The sequence below is a fragment of the Mus caroli genome, unplaced genomic scaffold (genome assembly GCF_978045245.1).
Source record: "Mus caroli unplaced genomic scaffold, Mus_caroli_1 scaffold_2, whole genome shotgun sequence".
Classification (NCBI taxonomy): Eukaryota; Metazoa; Chordata; class Mammalia; order Rodentia; family Muridae; genus Mus; species Mus caroli.
The window spans coordinates 175,242,223-175,261,120 of record NW_028227257.1 but is presented as its reverse complement, the minus strand read 5'-3'; the positions used below and the strand labels follow the sequence as shown (position 1 = coordinate 175,261,120).

The 18,898-nt window shown below is 40.1% G+C and overlaps 1 protein-coding gene across 23 annotated transcripts in view; it reads right to left on the bottom strand.

Moving 5' to 3' along the window:
* Celf2 (CUGBP Elav-like family member 2) overlaps positions 1-18,898 on the bottom strand; it is an 856,147-nt gene that overhangs the window by 304,538 nt on the left and 532,711 nt on the right. For 5 of the 23 annotated variants that reach the window (XM_029471504.2, XM_085835210.1, XM_029471508.2 and 2 more), the window contains exon 1: positions 15,841-16,149. The exons of 14 other annotated variants lie outside the window; for them this stretch is intronic. In XM_029471504.2, the coding sequence (XP_029327364.1) occupies positions 15,841-15,914 (74 nt within the window). In that variant the 5' untranslated portion in view covers positions 15,915-16,149. Of the gene's footprint in view, positions 1-15,332; positions 15,473-15,693; positions 15,714-15,840; positions 16,150-18,898 lie in introns of those variants that run through there. 4 more of the 23 variants (XM_085835204.1, XM_021151412.3, XM_085835205.1 and 1 more) reach the window with 3 other exon arrangements.

The window sequence follows — 18,898 nt, the reverse complement described above, 5'->3', positions numbered from 1 at the left end:
GGACACTGAAAAAAAAATCAATCTAAGAATAATAAGAATAGAGGGAGGGAGGAGAAGAATCCCAAGTGAGAGACACAGAAAATATTTTCAACAAAGCCACAGAAGAAAATTTCCCTAACCTAACAGAGATGCCAACAAGGAAGCATACAGAACACCAAACAGACTGGGCCAGAAAGTCCCCTTGGCACACAATAATCAAAAAAAAAAAAAAAAAAAAAAAAAAAGCTAAACATACAAAAAATAAATAATATTGAAGCTGCAAGGAAAAACCAGACTTCTCAATGGAGTGCAAAAGCAGAAGGGCTTAGACAGATGTGCTGCAAACAATAAGGGACCACAAACTACTACACCCATAAAAATGTTCCATCAAAATAGATGGAGATAATAAGACATTCGATGATAAAACCAAATTTAATCAATGTCTGTCTATAAATCCAGACCTACAGAAAGCACAAGAGGAAAGCTCCAACCTAAGGAGGCTGACCACACCCAAGAAAACACAAGGAGTAAATAATCCCAGACCAGGAAACATAGACACACACACACACACACCATGGTCAACACACACTGCACATTTCTATCTCTCAACATCAAAGGTCTCAATTCTCCATTAAAAAGACACAGAATAGAATGGATGCAAATAGAGAATCCATCCTTCTGGAGCAGCCAAGAAACACACCTTAACATCAAGGATAAACATTTCCTCAGGGTAAAAGGATGGAAGAAGATATTGCAAGCAAACAGACTTACAAAGCAATCAGATATAGCCATTTTTGTATCTCAGAAAAGATAGGGAAGGATTTTACATTCTCAATGGAAAACAAAAATTCCACTAAGAGGACACTGCCATTCTTAACTTCCGTATACCAGACAAAGGATACCAAATTCTTAAAAGAAACACTAAGACGGTTTAGATCATATTGATCCTCACACACTGGCAGTGGGAGACTTCAATACCTGACTCTAGTCAATAGACAGGCCATGCAGACAAAACTAAATACAGAAATGCTGGAGCTAACTGATTTATAACTAAATGAACCCAACAGATATTTACAGAACATCTCATCCAGACACAAAAGAATATGCCTTCTTCCCTGCACTCATAGAACTTTCTTCAAAAATAACTACATACTCAGACTCAAAACAAGTCTCAACAGATACTAGACAACTGAAATAAAACCTGGCATCCTAACTGACCACCATGGATTAAATCTGGGCATCAACACCAGAAACCACAGAAAGCTTGAAAACTCAAAACTGAAAAGCTCACTACTGATTTTTTTTTTAAAGGGTCAAGATAGAAATTAAAGACTTCACACAACACACCAAACTTATGGAATACAATGAAGGCAGTTCTAAAAGGCAAGTTCATAGCTCTAAATTCCTATATAAAAATGTGAAGAGAACTCATACTATTAATTTAACAGTGTACTTATAAGTTCTGGAACAAAAAGAAGAAATTACATCCAAAAGGAGTAGATGGCAAAAAAACAAACTCAGGACTGAAATCATTAACACAACAACAATACAAAAATCAATGAAACAAAGAGTTATTTCTCTGAGAAAATCAGTAACATTGACAAACCCTCATCCAAATTAATTAAAAAGCAGAGAGAAAAAATCTAAATTAACAAAATTAGAAATTAAAAGAGAGACATAAAAGATACCAAAGAAATCCAGAGAATCATAAAGACATACTTTAAAAACCTATACTCCATCAAATTGTAAAATCTAAAATAAGCAGATAATTTCCTAGATACATACCACTTATCAAAGTTAAATCAAGATCAGATAAGTCATTTAAACAGACCTGTAACTGCTAATGGAATAGAAGCAGTAATTAAAAGTCTACTAACCCAAAATTCCAGGGCCATGTGGTTTTAGCCCAGAATTCTACATGACTATCAAAGAAGACTTAATGTCAACACTCTTCAAACTATTCCAAAAAACAGAATCAGAAGGGACATTGCCCAATTTATTTTATGAGGCCACAGTTACCCTGATACTCCATCTAGATAAAGAGCCAACAAAGAAAGAGTTACAGACCAATTTCCCTTATGAACATAGATTAAAGAAAAAAAATCTCAATACTTGCAAACTAAACCCAAGAACACATCAAAAATATCATCCATGGTGTTCAATTAGACTTCATCCCAGATATGCAAGGTATAACATACATAAATTGATAAATATAATCTACCATATAAACAAAGACAAAAAAAAATGATCTTCTCATTATACGCAGAAAAGGACTTTAAGAAAACCCAACACTCCTTCATGATACAAATCCTAGGAAGACTAGGGATAAAAGAAGCATGGTATTTAAAGGAAGCCTACAGCTAACATCAACTTAAATGGAGAGAATCTTAAAGCAGGTCCACTAAAATCTGGAACAAAACAAAACTGTACACTCTCTGTGTGTTATTCACCACAGTACTTGTTTAGTTAGAACAATAGGACAACTGAAAAAGAACAAGGGAATGGAAACTGGAAAGGAAGAAGTCAAAGTACCTTTATTTGCAGATGATATGATAGCATACAGGAGTGACTAAAATTTCCACCAGAACCTCTACAGTTGATAGATACACACTTTCAGCAAAGTAGCTGTATACAAAATTAACTCACAAAACCAATAGCCTTTCTTTTGACAAATGACAAATGGACTGAGAAAAAAATCCCGGCAAACAACACCTTTCACAGCAGCCTCAAATAATATAAAATACCTTGTGATATCTCTAACAAAGCAGTAAAATCCTTGTACGATAAAAACTTTAAAACTTTAAATAAAGAAATTAAAGAATATATCAGAAGATGGACAGATCGCCCATGCTCATGGATTAAGAGGATTAATATAGTAAAAGTGGTCAATTTACCAAAAGCAATCTCCAGATTGAATGCAATCTCCATCAAAATTCCAACATAATTCTTCACAGATCTTGAAAGGAAAAAGTTCAGCATCACATGGAACACAAAACGTCCACAATCACTAAATAATCCTAATAATAAAAGAACCAAGGGAAGTATTAACATCGCCAATTTCAGGTTTTACTACAGTGCTATAGTACATAGAAAACTTGATGTTGGCACAAAACCAGATACATTGATCAATGGAATCAATTTGAAGACCCAGACATAAATCCACACTCCTATGAACATCTAGTTTTTTATTTAAAATGCCAGAAATACACATTGGGGGGGGGGGGAATGACAGCATCTTCAACAAACAATGCTGGTGAAACCAGATGGCATCATGTACATGAATTCAAATGGATCTATACTTCCCACTGCACAAAACTCAAGTCCATAAGGATCAAAGACCCCCAACATAAAACCAGATACACTGAACCTGATAGAAGAGAAAACTGGGTAACAGCCTTGTACTCAGAGGCATAGAAAAAGACTTTCTGAATAGAACACTGTTAGCATAGGCACTAAGGCCAACACTTAGTAAATGGGACCTCAAGAAGCTTAGAAGCTCCTGCATGGCAAAGGACGCTGTCATCCAGATAAAGTAGCAGTCTACAGAATGGGAAAGAGTTTACCAACTGCACATCTAATAGAGGAATAGTATCCAAAATATATAAAGAATTCCAAAATCTAGACATTAAGAAAACAAAAGATCCAATTTAAAAGTGGAATGCAGATCTAAACAAGAGTATTTAAAATAGAGGAATTGCAAACAGCCAAGAAGCACTTGAAGAAATATTCAGTATTCTCAGTCACCAGGGAAATGAAAATCAAAAACTACATTGAGATTTCAACTACACATATGATAAATGGCTACAATCAATTTTAAAAAGTGACAGCTCATGCTGTTGAGGCTGTGGAGCATGGGGAACACTTACCCATTGGTGGTGGGGCTGCAAACTTGGACATCAGCGTGGCAGTTCCTCAGGAAGATGGGAACTGATCTACCTCAAGATCCGGCTCTACCACTCTTGGACAGACACCCAAATGTCATTTTGTCCTACCATACTTGCTCAACCATGTTCATTGATGCTCTATTTATAATAGGCAGAAATCAAAAACAACTTAGTTGCCTCTCAACAGGAGAATGGATAAAGAAAATGTGGTACATTTACACAATAGAGTACTACTCAGCCATTAAAAAAAGATGGGGGAGATGGATTGGAAGGATCGGGTGGGGATGGGAAAGAGGAACAAGAGAGGGAATACAAGGAGAGTCAACAACTAAAATTAAGGGCCATCTTATAGTATAGAAGCCTAATTCGGTAGAAGCTTCTTAAAGTATATACATACATGCAGGGGATCTAAATGAGACTGCCAAGATGGGGGAGACAGAGTCCCAACCGGACAGCTCTTGTCTTTAAATGAAGCTTTCAGTATTGGAATCAGGTTGCATCTAACTGAGTTGTTGGCTAAAGGGATCCCAAGGGGATCCCCTCATGACCCAGGCTGTCGCCAAGACTATAGCTTATTCCTCACAACTGACTGCAAGGGCCCACTGCTGAAATCAATACCTAGACAACTCATTGACCGTGAAATAGGAAGGTGCTCTGCACACAACCTAAAGAGAAAAGTAAACACCAACCCAGTCACAAGCCCTTTCATCTACAATGGTGTCCTGTATGCAAGATACTGCTAGCACAATGGTGGCACAAAGTCTGCAGGAGTAACCAGCCATTATCTGATTTAATTTAAAGTCCACTGTATGATATGAAACCCATACCTGATGCTGCCTGGGTCACCAAGAACCTGAAACTAAATAGTCTATGGACCCAGGGTAAAACCAAATACTACTAGTCTTAAAAAAAAAAAGAGTAGCAATAAATGACTCCTTCTAATGCTATTCTGCTGCTCTCATAGATCACCACCGTGCTCAGCAATATTCAGAGATGCTTCCTCCTGCAGCAGGTGGGAACCCCATTGCTAGACATTATGACGAAAGGGAGAACCTTGGAACATTTATCTTTAAATGAAATATCTCCATCAATTCCTCTTACCCCTGCAGAAAAGGAGGCATGAAGAATGTGAGAGCCAGAGGGGATGGAGGACACCAAGAAAACAAGGTCTCTAAATCCACACAAGCAAAGCACATAGGAAGAGTGAAGCAGAAGGCACAGGGCCCGGCCCATCTCCGCACCGTGTCCTTTACTTTCACATTAGGACTTTAGATAGGGCTTTATGGGATTCCTGACTGTGTGAATGAGTGGGTCCACTTCTTGGGCGTTCTCTTGGGTTCTTTTCCTTCTGTCTGTTTTGTCCAATCCTGGGTTACTTTTTCTTACTTTGTTATTATACCTGAGAAGCTTGTTCTCTAGTGAGTGCTAAGGGGAGCAGATGTGGAGAGGAGAGGAAGTGGGAGCAGTAGAGGCGGAAGAAACTATAATCAGTTTATGTTAAATGAGAAAAAAATCTATTGTCAATAAAAGGAAGAAAAAAGAAATTGTATTTATTTAATATTCAAAATCCACATACATTGTCATCAACACTTGCAGGAAACGCTACCTGTTCTCAGCCTTGAAAAGAGCTAAGAACTCAAAAGTCTTAGAGCAACCTCTAGGTTTAAATTCCAGGGAGAGACAATCAGAAGCTGCAGGCTTCGGGAAGACACAAAGGAAACACATGCATGGCTTTACAGCACACTCACTTTACTGAACCTCAGTCACTTAACCTGCAAAACATTTTTTCATTACTAATATGATAATTTCATTAGCCTAATTGTTAAACCATAGTGTATCCTAAATAAATAAAAAATAAGATCATAAATAAGTTTGGAAATTTATCTATAGGAAGGATCCCTTAAAGAATTAGTTATAAGGAAGAAAGAAAGAAAGAAAGAAAGAGAGAAAGAAAGAAAGAGAGAGAGAAAGAGAGAGAGAAAGAAAGAAAGAGGTACATCAGAGAATTAGTTTTGCTGACAGAAACAAAGAAAGAAACATCAAAGAATGAGTTTTGTTGACACTAATAGACCTTTTTTTTTTCCTTCTGGGTCTATATGGTTATTTTAGTGAACAGAGAACTAGAAATGAATCTGCATTTAAAATATTATGCCCCAAGCAGATATATATAAGATATAGCAGCAAACTAATATGGCTCGCATACAACCTCTTTGGCTGTCAATAATCCAACTTTAGTTGCTTTTTAAAAATATCTTGGCCCAAATGAGGATCTGCCTTTAAAGCAAATTAGACTTCATTGACACTGATTAAATGTGCTAATTCCAAAGAACTGATTATTTCACATGGAAACAGTATCTGAGGGACTAGCCCCCTTTTCTAAAGATCGGCCAGCTTCCCACCAGGGCCCTGGTTTTGCTTTCCTGACAAACTTAAAAGGCAGAAGGTGAGCAGAAGCCCTTATCTGTCTCACCTTATACAGGAAATGCTCTGCTCTAGGAGCCAAGAGACTGTTTGTGAGGTCACTTCCAGAGCTTATAGAGCTTCTCCACAGAAGAGACAAGGACTCCCCTGGCCCACTAGAGAGACTAATTCCTAGGCAGTGGTTCACATTCTAAGGCTTTAGCTTCTGAAGAAAAGATGGTCATGACTGATCTTAAAGAATCAGGTGATATGTTGCATCAGGATCAAACGTTCACATGACAGTTACTCTGATCTCTTAGGAGTCTAAGTATCTATCAACAATGTCTGGAGAAGGAGGAAGTTCTCTCTTAAGTACAAAGAGAAAAGAATCCGCCAGCAGCTGGTTAACAGCTAGATGCATCAAATAGCTCACCCCCTGCTCACTGGCTCAGCCTGTGCCACACTTTGGGTTCCTCAGGTATGCTGTGGCCAGGGCGGTAATGAGGCCATGGGGTTGCAGGAGCTACTTCCCTTCCACATTCCAACACAGGTGCTGGGTTTCTAAAACCAAGGGCTGCAAGATGAGAGCCAACCTTACTTACCACTGCTTACCTGTCTTTTTATCTTAATCCTAAGAAAGTTCAAGCTCAATCAGGAAGTGTAGACATGAGCTTTAAGACTGTATATATATATCAGGATACTGAATAAAGACATTGCTTTGGCATTATCTCGTCCCAGAATGGGAGGTCTGAGCAGAAGGTCATAGTTAGAACATAAACTGCATTATATCTCTCTATCATCATTCGGAAGGAAGATGAAAAACATCACTCACCATAATGTTGTGCTGGACACTGAGCACTTCCTGAAAGTTTATAGGGGAACAATATTGTCGCATGGCTGTCTGTCTGAGACTTTACAATATAAATGTTCTGAGATGAAAAGCATTAACAGCTCAGTTATAATGAGGCTCCATTATGTTTGACGCTCCCAAGAAACAGGAGAATGCGTGGTCAGTTTCAAGTACCATGAAACTACAAAATATTAGGTTGTCATTCTTGTTCCAAATTAGTCTCACAATAAAAGTGTGTGACAGTTGAAAAGCTATTACCCATATTTTCTTGTTGAGAAATTCTGGTGAGGCAATTGAGACTTGGAAGATACTGGCATAAACCAAAGTAAAATTTAACTCAGCAGGAGCCTGTAGTAAATGAAATAAAGGATACCTAGCCACACTGGACTGGAGACTCTAGAGACTACCATACCAAAGCAAGCATCCCTGATGGCCAAAACAATACAAGAGAAGTTATTTTTATTTAAAAATGAAACCCACCTGTGGCTGTAGAAATATGGTGCTTTATATTAAGGGAAAAAATCTCTAAGTTCTTATGAAGAGAACTAAATTGATGGTAATGCCAATCAAATAAAAAGATTTGTGGCTCCAATCCAAACTGTTAGAGGTTTCTAAGGCAGCAGAAGTCAGTAAAAGATGCATTCCAAAATGCTTTAGTAATTGAGAAGAGAAAGACATACCACCCATCAGCAGATGTTGTAAACAATTTCTCAACATCTAAACAAACATGAAAGAAAATGAGGAACTAGGAGGTAATAAAATATAATCATGGTGTGAAAAGAAAGAATCCTGATAGATATGATTATGAATAAACAGAAAGATTACTATTAGGAGATTATTTTGATATAGAATTGTCCACACCAAACAGCACCTGTAGTACTCTGGCTTCCTGGAGGGTTCATGTGTTATCTCTAGAAGCTAACACTGAAAAGATGATCTACTAGATAAAGCAAGTCCTGAGGAAAGATGCTCCTAGCACGGACTTAGTGAATGATTGCAGCTGGAGGCCTCCTGGTGACAATTTTAAGAAAGCAAACACAGCTGCAGCATAGTCAAATATAGCTGGCCAAGACAATGGTGTCCATAAAGTTAGTCACTTTGAAATACGTTACCCGTATGTTCAACCCAAAAACTCAACACCCCTTCTATAATACAGGAAATCAAAATAGAGATTTGTACACAGAAATATGCAGCTGTCCCAGGGCTGATATAGGAATTTTGATTCTTGTCTCTCAAAAATCCAATTCTGAGGACTATGTCAGTCATGCATACAACCCTTTGAGATTCAGGAACAGGTCAAAAATCATGTGGGCTTCAGAGAAGAGTAAAGTAAAAGATATGTACAAGGAAAAAATAATAAAGGCATCAAGAAAACTTTTTTTATTTTTTTTATTTTTTTATTTTTTTATTTTTTTTGGTTTTTCGAGACAGGGTTTCTCTGTGTAGCCCGGGCTGTCCTGGAACTCACTTTGTAGACCAGGCTGGCCTCGAACTCAGAAATCCGCCTGCCTCTGCCTCCCGAGTGCTGGGATTAAAGTCGTGCGCCACCACGCCCGGGGAAAACTTTTTTTAAAAGATGGACTTTTATATCCCCACTGAGTCTAGGCTAAAGTACAAAGAAAGCAAAGAATAAAATAAATAAGCAGAAAAAGTAATTATATATCAATTTCCTACCAAATGCTGTCCCTTTTTAAAGTTGTTTGTGTTACCTTTATCTGCTATTTTACTCCTAAAAATTTGGGGCACACCTTTAATCCCAGCACTTGGGAGGCAGAGGCAGGCAGATTTCTGAGTTCCGAGGCCAGCCTTGTCTACAAAGTGAGTTCCAGGACAGCCAGGGCTACACAGAGAAACCCTGTCTCAAAAAACAAAAACAAAAACAAAAAATTTTTCAAGGACAAACCTAAACATCAGTCTGCACCCAGTGCGTGTTTGGTTGTCTAACACCCAGTACCTTACTTCAGCTCCAAAAAGACAAATGAGCTGAGGTTCAGCATGTGTGTTTAACTCTGCTTACACTGATGAGTTCTTAGGGGCTCACAGACTCATCACTCTCTTGTAATGCTCATTGTTGTCAAATGCTCAGCTTAAGTGCTGGATTCCTATCACAACAGTCGAACTGCATTCAGCATCAACTACAAGCTGTGGCTGATGATATATATATAGTGCTCATAAAATAATGCCGGCACCAAAGAAGTGCAATGCAAGGGATGCGGTCGGGCCAGCATCAGATCTAAAGACATGGAAAGAAAAGAGACAGTTAGGACTTACTGCCATGACTCTTCTGTGAGGAGTCTTTGCCCAGTCTATGCAAATGCAGATCTCCTGTGGGGCAGCTGGAGCTCCAGCTGAAGCCCGCCCACAGGTAAAGAAGTCACTGCACTGGTGAGGGCCCAGCTATTTACCCACTAAGATATAATGAAATTATCAAAATGATTTTCCTTTTTTTTCTGAAAGTGGTCTAGGCCAAAGGTTAAGAGAATTCTGAGACCTTTGATAGCAGTAATCATAATGTGTGGTGTATGGTTGGTCAATGTGTGAAACACTCCTAAAACATAAAATCCAGCTATAAAGGTAATGACCTACAAGCAAGAGTATGTTCTGTCACAATGGAAGATGTCTCAAGGAAGTGAAGTATTCTGATCAATAAAATGGAATCTTATAAATATACATTTACACACACATACTCACTTTATATCTACTGACCACTGCCAAGCAGATAAGTTTTTGCCTCTTTTAGCCCTCAGAATCAACTTAGTCTTTTTGTATCAGAAAACTAAGGCCTAACTTTGTTGCTACAGGAAGAGATAAGGAAAAACAAAAATTTCATAGGGAGAGAGTGGAAAAGATTATTTTAAAACTTAATGAACTCAAGTAAAAGCATTAAAGTTAAGTCTTTTAGGGTAAAAAAAAATCATAGGATGTTGGACTTAGCATAGAAAATTAAAATACAAAGGACTATACTATATAGTAAAAAAAAGTTTTAAACTGTCTAAACTTACGTCAAATAAATTGGCTAAAGTTAACTGCATTCTGAATACTATGTAAAATTCATTGTGAAAATTTTCAGTCCTAAATAAGCCTAAAAATAAATATCAGAAAACGTAGCTCTTAGAATAGGGAACCATGGTTTCCAGGGTTACGTCAGGGAGCGAGCGAGTCCATGTCACTGAAGAGACACCCTTCTGTAACTAGTGACACTTAAAATCAAACCACTACACATAGCTCATTTTAAAAGCATTGTTATTCAAAAAGGAACCTGGGTCACCTGGTCACCCAGATGGCGCCTCCCACCCTGATGCTGCCCTAAAGGAAGTACAAATTATTTCAATTAATCGGACCTTAAAGCTACGTAAGAATGAAAGAACAGTACAGAGTCAACTAAAATGATGTGTTATAATTTATTCTAAATAGAGTCTAAATCTGTGTTTTTAGAACAAAGCTGTATGCAATCTTCTCTATCGAGTTTGCTGAGACCTTCGTTAACTGAAATAATTAAAATTAAACCCAAATCTGAATGTGTACTCATCCGCCATTCTGAAAGCCAAGGGATTACATATTTATTATCATCACATTCTAAATTGTCAGTTGATCTGAAATAGTACTCTCTTAATCTGAAGAACATGGAATGTAATATACAATCTGCAGTTCATAAAAGAGAATGTTCATAAACCTCTGGGTTAGCACTAAAAAAACGTGTAAATCTCCCACATGCTCGCAGAAGGCATTTCAGCCACATAAGTGGAATCATATTTCTATAGAAATAGTTGGAGTAATCACTTTCTGTCATGATTGAGGACAAACGGGGAGAGAGGAGCTGTTCAAACCCTCCCTAAATGTTCTCCTCTGTCTTTTACAAGTCCTTTAGGAGGAGTGTGCGGCTCACACTAAATGAAAAAGACATTCCCAGGAGAAGGAGGAGGCTGCTCTCCCTTCACATCTGGATTCAGAGCAGGAAGATATTGGATAGCACAATTAAACAGTGATGATGCTAAAGGGGAATAATTATTTTACAATTACCTGTGAGCACCACATTTACTGCTCTAATTAGTTTTTGTTTCCCACAAAGGTTTTTCCAGGAATGCAACAGCTCCATTTCTCTTAGGCTCAGCAAGCACTTTTTCTTAAGGAAAACATAAAAATACATTTTCTGCACGACTACCCAGGTAGCACAGCACTGATGGTGGCTTTATTATATGACTTGATACTTCTGCAATGGTGGAGACAGACAGGGTGGCTCAAGAACTCAGAGGTGCTAACGAACCGGAAACCATTAGTGTTTTCCAAAGCCTTCCTCTCTGTAGTTTTGTAAAACAAATATTGTGATCAGAACTACCTAGCTCTTTGTGATGATATAATCCATACCTAGGGAATAAAAATATGTCCCTCCCCTGAAGAAGCAAAGCTTTCCAACAATAAAACTATAAGTTTGAAACAATGACTTTGTAAACTTGGGTGAAGTTCAAATTTGGAAGTAAATCACAGCAATGACTTATTAATTTAGCCCCTTAAAACATGCTGAACGTATAACATTCCCTATTTAAGTGCTAATAAGGGATGCTTATGGATTGTTGTTGAACATTTATGAGAGTGTGGTTTTTTTGTTTGTTTTTTTAATTCCTTATAGTGACCTCAGATCTCTGTTATAAACACTACCTTCAATTTCTGCACAATATTTGTACTTAACATGTGCTACTTGTATGCACACTCATGTGTGACAGATTTAGCATATCAAAACATTACCTGTTTTGTAGGAACTGAATGAGTGTTAACTTGAAAGTAAAATCATACACACACGGTTAAAAAGAAATTAAAAGTTTGGTGATTTATGTAAAATAAAAAGACTTCATTCTTCAAAGGCCAGCTAGTGTTATTATAACTGTTAGAGGAGGAAAACACACTCCAAGGTAGAAAGCATCATCCCATGAAATCTTAATTACTAGGTGCATATCTGAAAATCCTATCTCCTTTTTATCTTGTCTTTCAAGGCTCTTGTTTTCCTAGTTCACTGCATCTCATCAACAAATGCTGGAGCAATCTCAATGCAGCACATCACAATTAAATAGCAAGACTTAGCAATTACAGTAATACCTCTGCCCAGATCAAAGATAACATCCCCACTCCCGAAGCTCCGTGGCAAGAGCTTTTAGTGTCAGAAGGCAGGCAGCTGGTAGTGAAGTCAGCACTGTTAACTGAAAAGCCCACCACGATGTGCTCTGAAAGTCTCCAGGAAAGAGCGGTCTACATGAGCAGCTCTTCTGTCAGAGCTTCATCTTAGCCTCCCTTCATGACCATTATGGAGCTGGGGAATAAATGTCCGTAATCTTGTCATTTTCCACATAAACTTTAAAAGCCATACAAAAGGTGGGGAGAAAGTTCCAAAATGCTTTTCATCTTCATCTTGCTGGTAAACTTTAAAAAGTTTAGTGTATATTCTCATTAGTCAATTAGTTAATAAACATATGCAGTAATCTGAGTTTGAATCAGAAACAAGATCATGTATAGCGATCCTAAACAGGTGACACATTATTCTTATATGATACAACTTTGGTTGTTAAGCATCTTCTGTACAACAGGAACACTACGTAACCTTTAGACCCACCATGATGACTAGAGATCATATAAATCAGGCTCCCTGGTACACAGTAGCCGTGCATTTTTTTACTTTTGCAGAAACAATGACTTTGCCTCCGGGGGGCCAGTCCTACTGCCCTGTAAGAGGTTTAATGTTAACAACGATGACCCAAGGAGTGCCTTTCAGTGGACTCATACACTGATAAATAATGTTTTTGCCTGTTATCAACAAGCAGATGAACTTCCCAAGTTTATTTCAATCAGGATGGCTTATTTTCTTTACGACTACTTACTGAATGTGAAAAAAATGGATTTCATTTTATCAGTAATTTCTTAGCCTTCTAACTGTAAATCTAAAGACTGATATTAATAATTTTCAAGCTACATTTTCACCTGTAGTTTCTTATTTCTAAGCCTTTATATATTGGTTCTGTTAAAAAAAGAAAAGCAAAAGATAAGAGACTCTCTAAATGTATCATTAATGAAATAAAACAAAGAGGAAACACTCATTGCCATTCTCAATAAAAACCAAATGCCCCAGTTTAAAACAGAATTTAAAAATCAGTTCCTATTTTCATTACACTTTGCTATGAGTGTATTATAACACAAAAATAAAACTCTAACAGCCAATATTATTTCAAATGCTTATTTCCTTTTACAGTTTTTTTACTGAATGTTTAAAATCCCAAAAATTTGAAGCATATGTTACAGCAATTCTATATCACTACAGAGCCTTAAATGATCTGGGCTCTTTAAACACTGGATGGCTCATGGGGCCATCAAGCGTAATAATTCATCTCAAAAGCTATTTGTTCATCTGCCTGGAGGACTCAAACATATTACATCTTGCAAACTTATCTAATATATTCCTGTGGGAAAACGCCATTGAGAAAATATGTTCTGCTTTAGAAAATCAACACCAGAAAAGCTCCTATGCTTTATTTAAACTCCTTTTATGAACAGGCCAATATCTAACAGACACCATTTTAGGCCACATGGTAATATACCACCCATGGCAACCAGTCCCCCAAACAATAAATCCACACAGCTATCTTCTTCTGTGTCCAAATATGGCTATAAAATACACCGCCTAGGTGGGTTTCAAGCATTTTAAAAGTTATGATCTCATTCATATACCTCTGGCCCCCAAACACAATCTCTAACATGACTTAATCACACACTCGTGTGGAAAATATGTCTCAGTGTTCCCAGGACAGGGGAGATGTACAACAGTTATCTTGAAAACAAATAAGAACGGGATCGTTTGCAAATTTCCTTTTTCTTAGTTCATTTAAGCAATAGCTGTCAAACACTGAAACAGTCTGGGATTGACTCCAAAGGCTATCGTTTGGAAATCATGAACTTTTGGAAGAAAAGTGGGGTAGAAGTCATATTAAGATTCATATTTAGAAAAAGAAAAAAACCCAAAGCTCCATGGCTGAGATACAAAGGCTCTTTTCAGAGCTAAGAGTCTGAACAAACCACATTCATCTACCAAATGAAAAGGAGGAATTAAATTTTCATAATCCATAATTTAATTGACAAGAGACTACATCTTTCGGAGGTCATTAATGCTTTAAATTCATAGAACATCCACTAGTTAGATATATTATGTCACTTATGTAGCAGGTGACCATAAATTTCTAATCATTAATCTCACGCCCTGATTCACCCCTAACATTCTAGAACATCACACTACCTATCAGATAAAACCATAGAAAACCAGGGAAGACTTGCAAAGTAACTCATGTGCAGACAGAGATTTGTGTGTGTATGTGTGTGTGTGTGTAAGATTTGGATTTTAAGAGGAGGACAGGATAGAGATCTCTTAAAACCATCATGAGAATATTACTAACCATGATTAATTTTTCAGAGGAAAGTGCCAAAAGGGGATTCGACATTTTAATTTGTTATCTGATTAACTCTGAGAGAGTGAGCCTGAGTCCACTCAAGTTAGCAGCCCTAACATCGACTGAAAAGACAATATATATCTAACAGATTCTATTATCCTTATCTCCCACTTGATTTTTTTTTAAATTCTTGGGCGTCAATAACTGACCATTGTGGAGTTTCTCAAGAGTCTCAACTCATAATACTTAGCATACCAGTAAAAGAATCTAGTATTACAGGGGAAAGTTAGCTGCCAGGGAAATGGGTCATAAAGCCTGGAAGAGTAACATAGGGTGCCAGAAAGCATATGGATGTGAAGTCTCACAGCGGAGACAGCAGGAAAAATTTGTACATCATTTAACCAACGGCAGCACCCTCCCCCACTAAATCTGATACATTATCAAATGCCTCACTTGACAAGAGAATTACATACATCCCATGTCTCAGGAGGACACAGACTTTCCCATCTTGCTCTAGCAATCTCTTTTCTATTTAGGGTTTCTTTACATAACATGCCTGAAATACAAGTGGATCCCACTGAGAGCCCTGAGAAGAGAGAGAAACTTCCCTACGAAGACAGACCAGCCAGATAAAAAATTACATATAGTTTCCTTTCCTCGCGGATCTCAGCCCTCTACTTGTCCCAATAACCACTCGATCCTAGTTTGACGACACGTAAAACCACCAGAATCACATTAATTATTAAATCACAGACTACCTATCAGACAAAACCATCCCGATTACGTAAAAATTACCTCTAATTTCCACACGCGAGTACACCTGGCTAGTTTTAAAGCCCTTAAGGGTGTGTAATTATCCTCCTCCTCTCTCTTTCTCTCGCTCGTCCTCCTCTCCCATCTCAGGAATGAGTGCGAGAGCCAGGGCTGTTCCGCCGGGCCACCCCGCATTTCCAAAGGCACGAGCTTGCAAGGCAGCACGCGCCCGCCCCGCCCCGCCCCGGACCCCGCGCCCCGCGCCCCGCGCCCCGCGCCCCGCCGGCCGGTCCGCCCGCAGGACGCCGCGCCCAGCTCGGGGGCCCGGGACGCCGCGCGACCTCTCGCGGGTCCTGTCCCGCCAGCCCCACGCCGGCGCGCCCCGGGAAGGCTGGCCGCTCACCCCGCTCTCCCGCTCGCCCCGCTCGGCCCTGCGCCGTCCCAGCCGCGTCCTCTGAAGAGAAGACGCGGAGGGGAGGCGGCCGCTGCCTCTGAGGAGACGACGCCCCACTCTCGGCCGCGCGGCCCCCTCGGGCCCTCGGCCACTCACATTCTGTCAGCAACGAGCAGGCGGCCCTCGACCATCATGTCCGGGAGGAAATCCAGCTTGAAGGCAGAAGTCATGTTCTCGGCGCACGCAGCGGCGGCGGCGGCGGCGGTAGCGGAGGCGGCGGCGGCAGCAGCGGCGGCGGCGGGGGGCTGTGCGCGCGTCCGAGCGGCCGCGGGCGGCGCGAGACAGGCAGGGACAGGTGCGCGCGGCCTCCCCGGGCGGCCGCCGAAGCGGGCACTTGTCACATTCTCTCCCTCGCGCGCTCCACCAATCCCCTCCGCGAGCCGGCGCCGGGGCGGCCTGGCTGCCGAGCGCCAGGTGCGGCGGGCGGGGGCGGAGCTCCCGGGGCGGCCGCTCCACGCTTAACCCCTGCGGGCCCGCCCGCCCGCCCGCCCCGCTCGCCCGGCCCGCCCCGGCCTCTGCGCACGGCCCCACGAGCCCGGCGCGCCGAGCTGCGGTCGCCCTGGCCGGCTCGCCGCCCGGTTCCCACGGCCACTCGGAGAGCGAAGCGGCTGGGGACCGGCATCGCACGCGACCTCCGCGTCCCCACCCCAGGGTGAGGCTGGGCCGGCCGCCCCTGGGGTGCTGCCGTCTATCTGCTCCAGAGGAAGTAACTGTCTTTGGGCGCAGTGGCCCGAGTGACACACTGGAGGACAACCGTGCAGCCTTTGGTGGTATCTACTTAAACACTGAGAAAGAAAAGGGCCTTAAAATGACGAACTGTCACAGATGCCATTGCTTTCAAAAAGAAGAGTGCAACGCAAAATTGCCATTTCCTATTATTTAGGAATTTAGGATTTGTGGTAAGGGGTACTAAGAGTAATTGAGAGAAAAGTGAACAGATGCTTAGCAAAAGTTTTCAAGAAAAGTAGTTTATAACGGGGCTTATTGTCCTTGTTGTTTGGCTGTTTGGGTGAAAGCAAACTTTTCAGTGTAGCCACATGTATCTTTAAATTTCTGTTCTAAGTAAACATTGTAAATGACATACCAGAAACTATAGTTTACTCTTTGAGGTAAAATCTTTTTTAATTCTATCTTCAAATGACATGGTTTGAACTTTGAGGTAATGTATATGTATACACTTAAGAATATGCATGTATACACATACTAACACTGACATCGGATGTATATAAATTTATGGTTTTATTTGAAATTTTATATCTACTCTACTCTGTTGTTATTCTAAAGAAAGCAGAATATTGCACTAAGGACTTGGGTTTTCCCTCACAAATGAAGGCAGGCCTGGATTATGGTAGCTAAATGGTTAAATAACTAAGTAAACAATTGTTAAATTTATCAGACATGATAGAAAGAAAAGATTCACATTTTCCTCACCAGTCTCTGTGTGACAGTGAGCACTGTCCTTGGAGATTATAAGACAAAATTGTAAATCCAGATAAATCAGTGAGCAATATGGAGTGACAGGCCTGTGCCATTCAGTTCAATCCACACAAACAACTGGAATGAACTAGAACTTCCTTCTTCAACTGGCTTCTAGCCTCCTGGCTGCAAGGTTGGAAGATGGGAGTGAGCGGTGATTAGCTTTCATGTTTTAAATATTGCCTTTCTGGAGGAGTCAGGTCCCAGCTTAGAATCACTTGACAGACAATTGCATCAAAAATGAACTATTAGATCAAAACCATACCCAAGCATTTCCTCTAAATTCTAATGTGTTTCTACTCCTTATCAAGCCATTGCCAACTAATTTTGAAATTATCTTACTGACGTAGTTAGCTGGATAACTGAAGACAAATCTTGACAATTCTAGACTATCATACACTATTTACATAAATCCTGAATGCATAGAACGAGTTGGCCAGATAGTAAATTTGAGACCGAACGAACAGAGCCAGCCTCCAAAACAAACACAACCACACAGAAAAGCATCAGCTACAGAAATAAAGCTCTGTGTGTACCTATATCCTATAAGGCAGAAATGCTTCATCGACATACACACTTGTAAAATATTTATTTTCTCTTTAATTGCATGTGAATTAGTTAGAGGAAGCTGTAGGGAAGCCCTCTTACTGACTTAAGCCTTCTCAGCAGTTTGTTAAATTCTAGCCTCAAATCCCTTGAGGCAATAGTGGATTCAAAGCAGCTTTTAATCATACTATAAGGAGGGTGAAGGAGGATGTAAGTAGGTCATAGGCAGAGAATTACAAGTGCATAGGTTATTGCCTTATTTAACAACTACTGTGTAGCATGCTTTTCAAAGCACATTTGCGTTTGCCATTTGAAGTTAGAAGCAAAACGAGGGTCAAAAATAAAATAGAACCACACTACATGGAATATGGTGATGTGAACCTGGAAAAGCTCACAGAGTGTAGCTGGGTTTAAACACTCTGGCTGGCAAATACACAGACGATGGCGTGGCTGCATAGGCACCTGATGGAGAAGCAGCAGGGGAGGCGAGATGTTCGTCCTCCCCCACTTGCCAGGAATTCATAAGTCGCCCAATGACAGCGTTGGTTTCTAATGTCTGTTCAGCTTCTATAATCACACCACGTTGTCCACTTCTGAAAATCAACTTAAACGTAAAAAATAAAAATACACAGCTAAAGAGCTTTGGATGAAAAGCTTCAATTTCTCTTTTTACCACTTTGGCCAAGAGGGGAAAAACCCACCTACTCCCACAATCACCCCCAGAACAACTCAACAAAGCTCCTTTTTAAACCTCCATAGAGCAGTGAGCCGTCAGGTATCACGTGTGGGCAGTTCCAATTAACCGGCAGACCACAGCTTCACCGGGCCACAATTGAACACTCGGGTTTAAGGAAGAGCGATTTTTAAAGCCAACGATCTTATCGAGAGCGATGAAAGGGGACATTAGTGGGATCTCTCTCTGGTGGACAAGAACTAGTTGGTGGTACCACCTTGTGCAGACATCCCTAGGGACCAGGCATAGGAACAATGAAGTTTCCTCGTAGTTTTAGCTCCACTGGAACAAAACCTTAAGCTCGTCTCTGCCCCATCCCCCTACCTCCCCTAATTGTCTCCTTTTTTTAATCAACTTGCTATTCATTTCCCAAACAAAAGGCAATTCAAGAATTGGAAG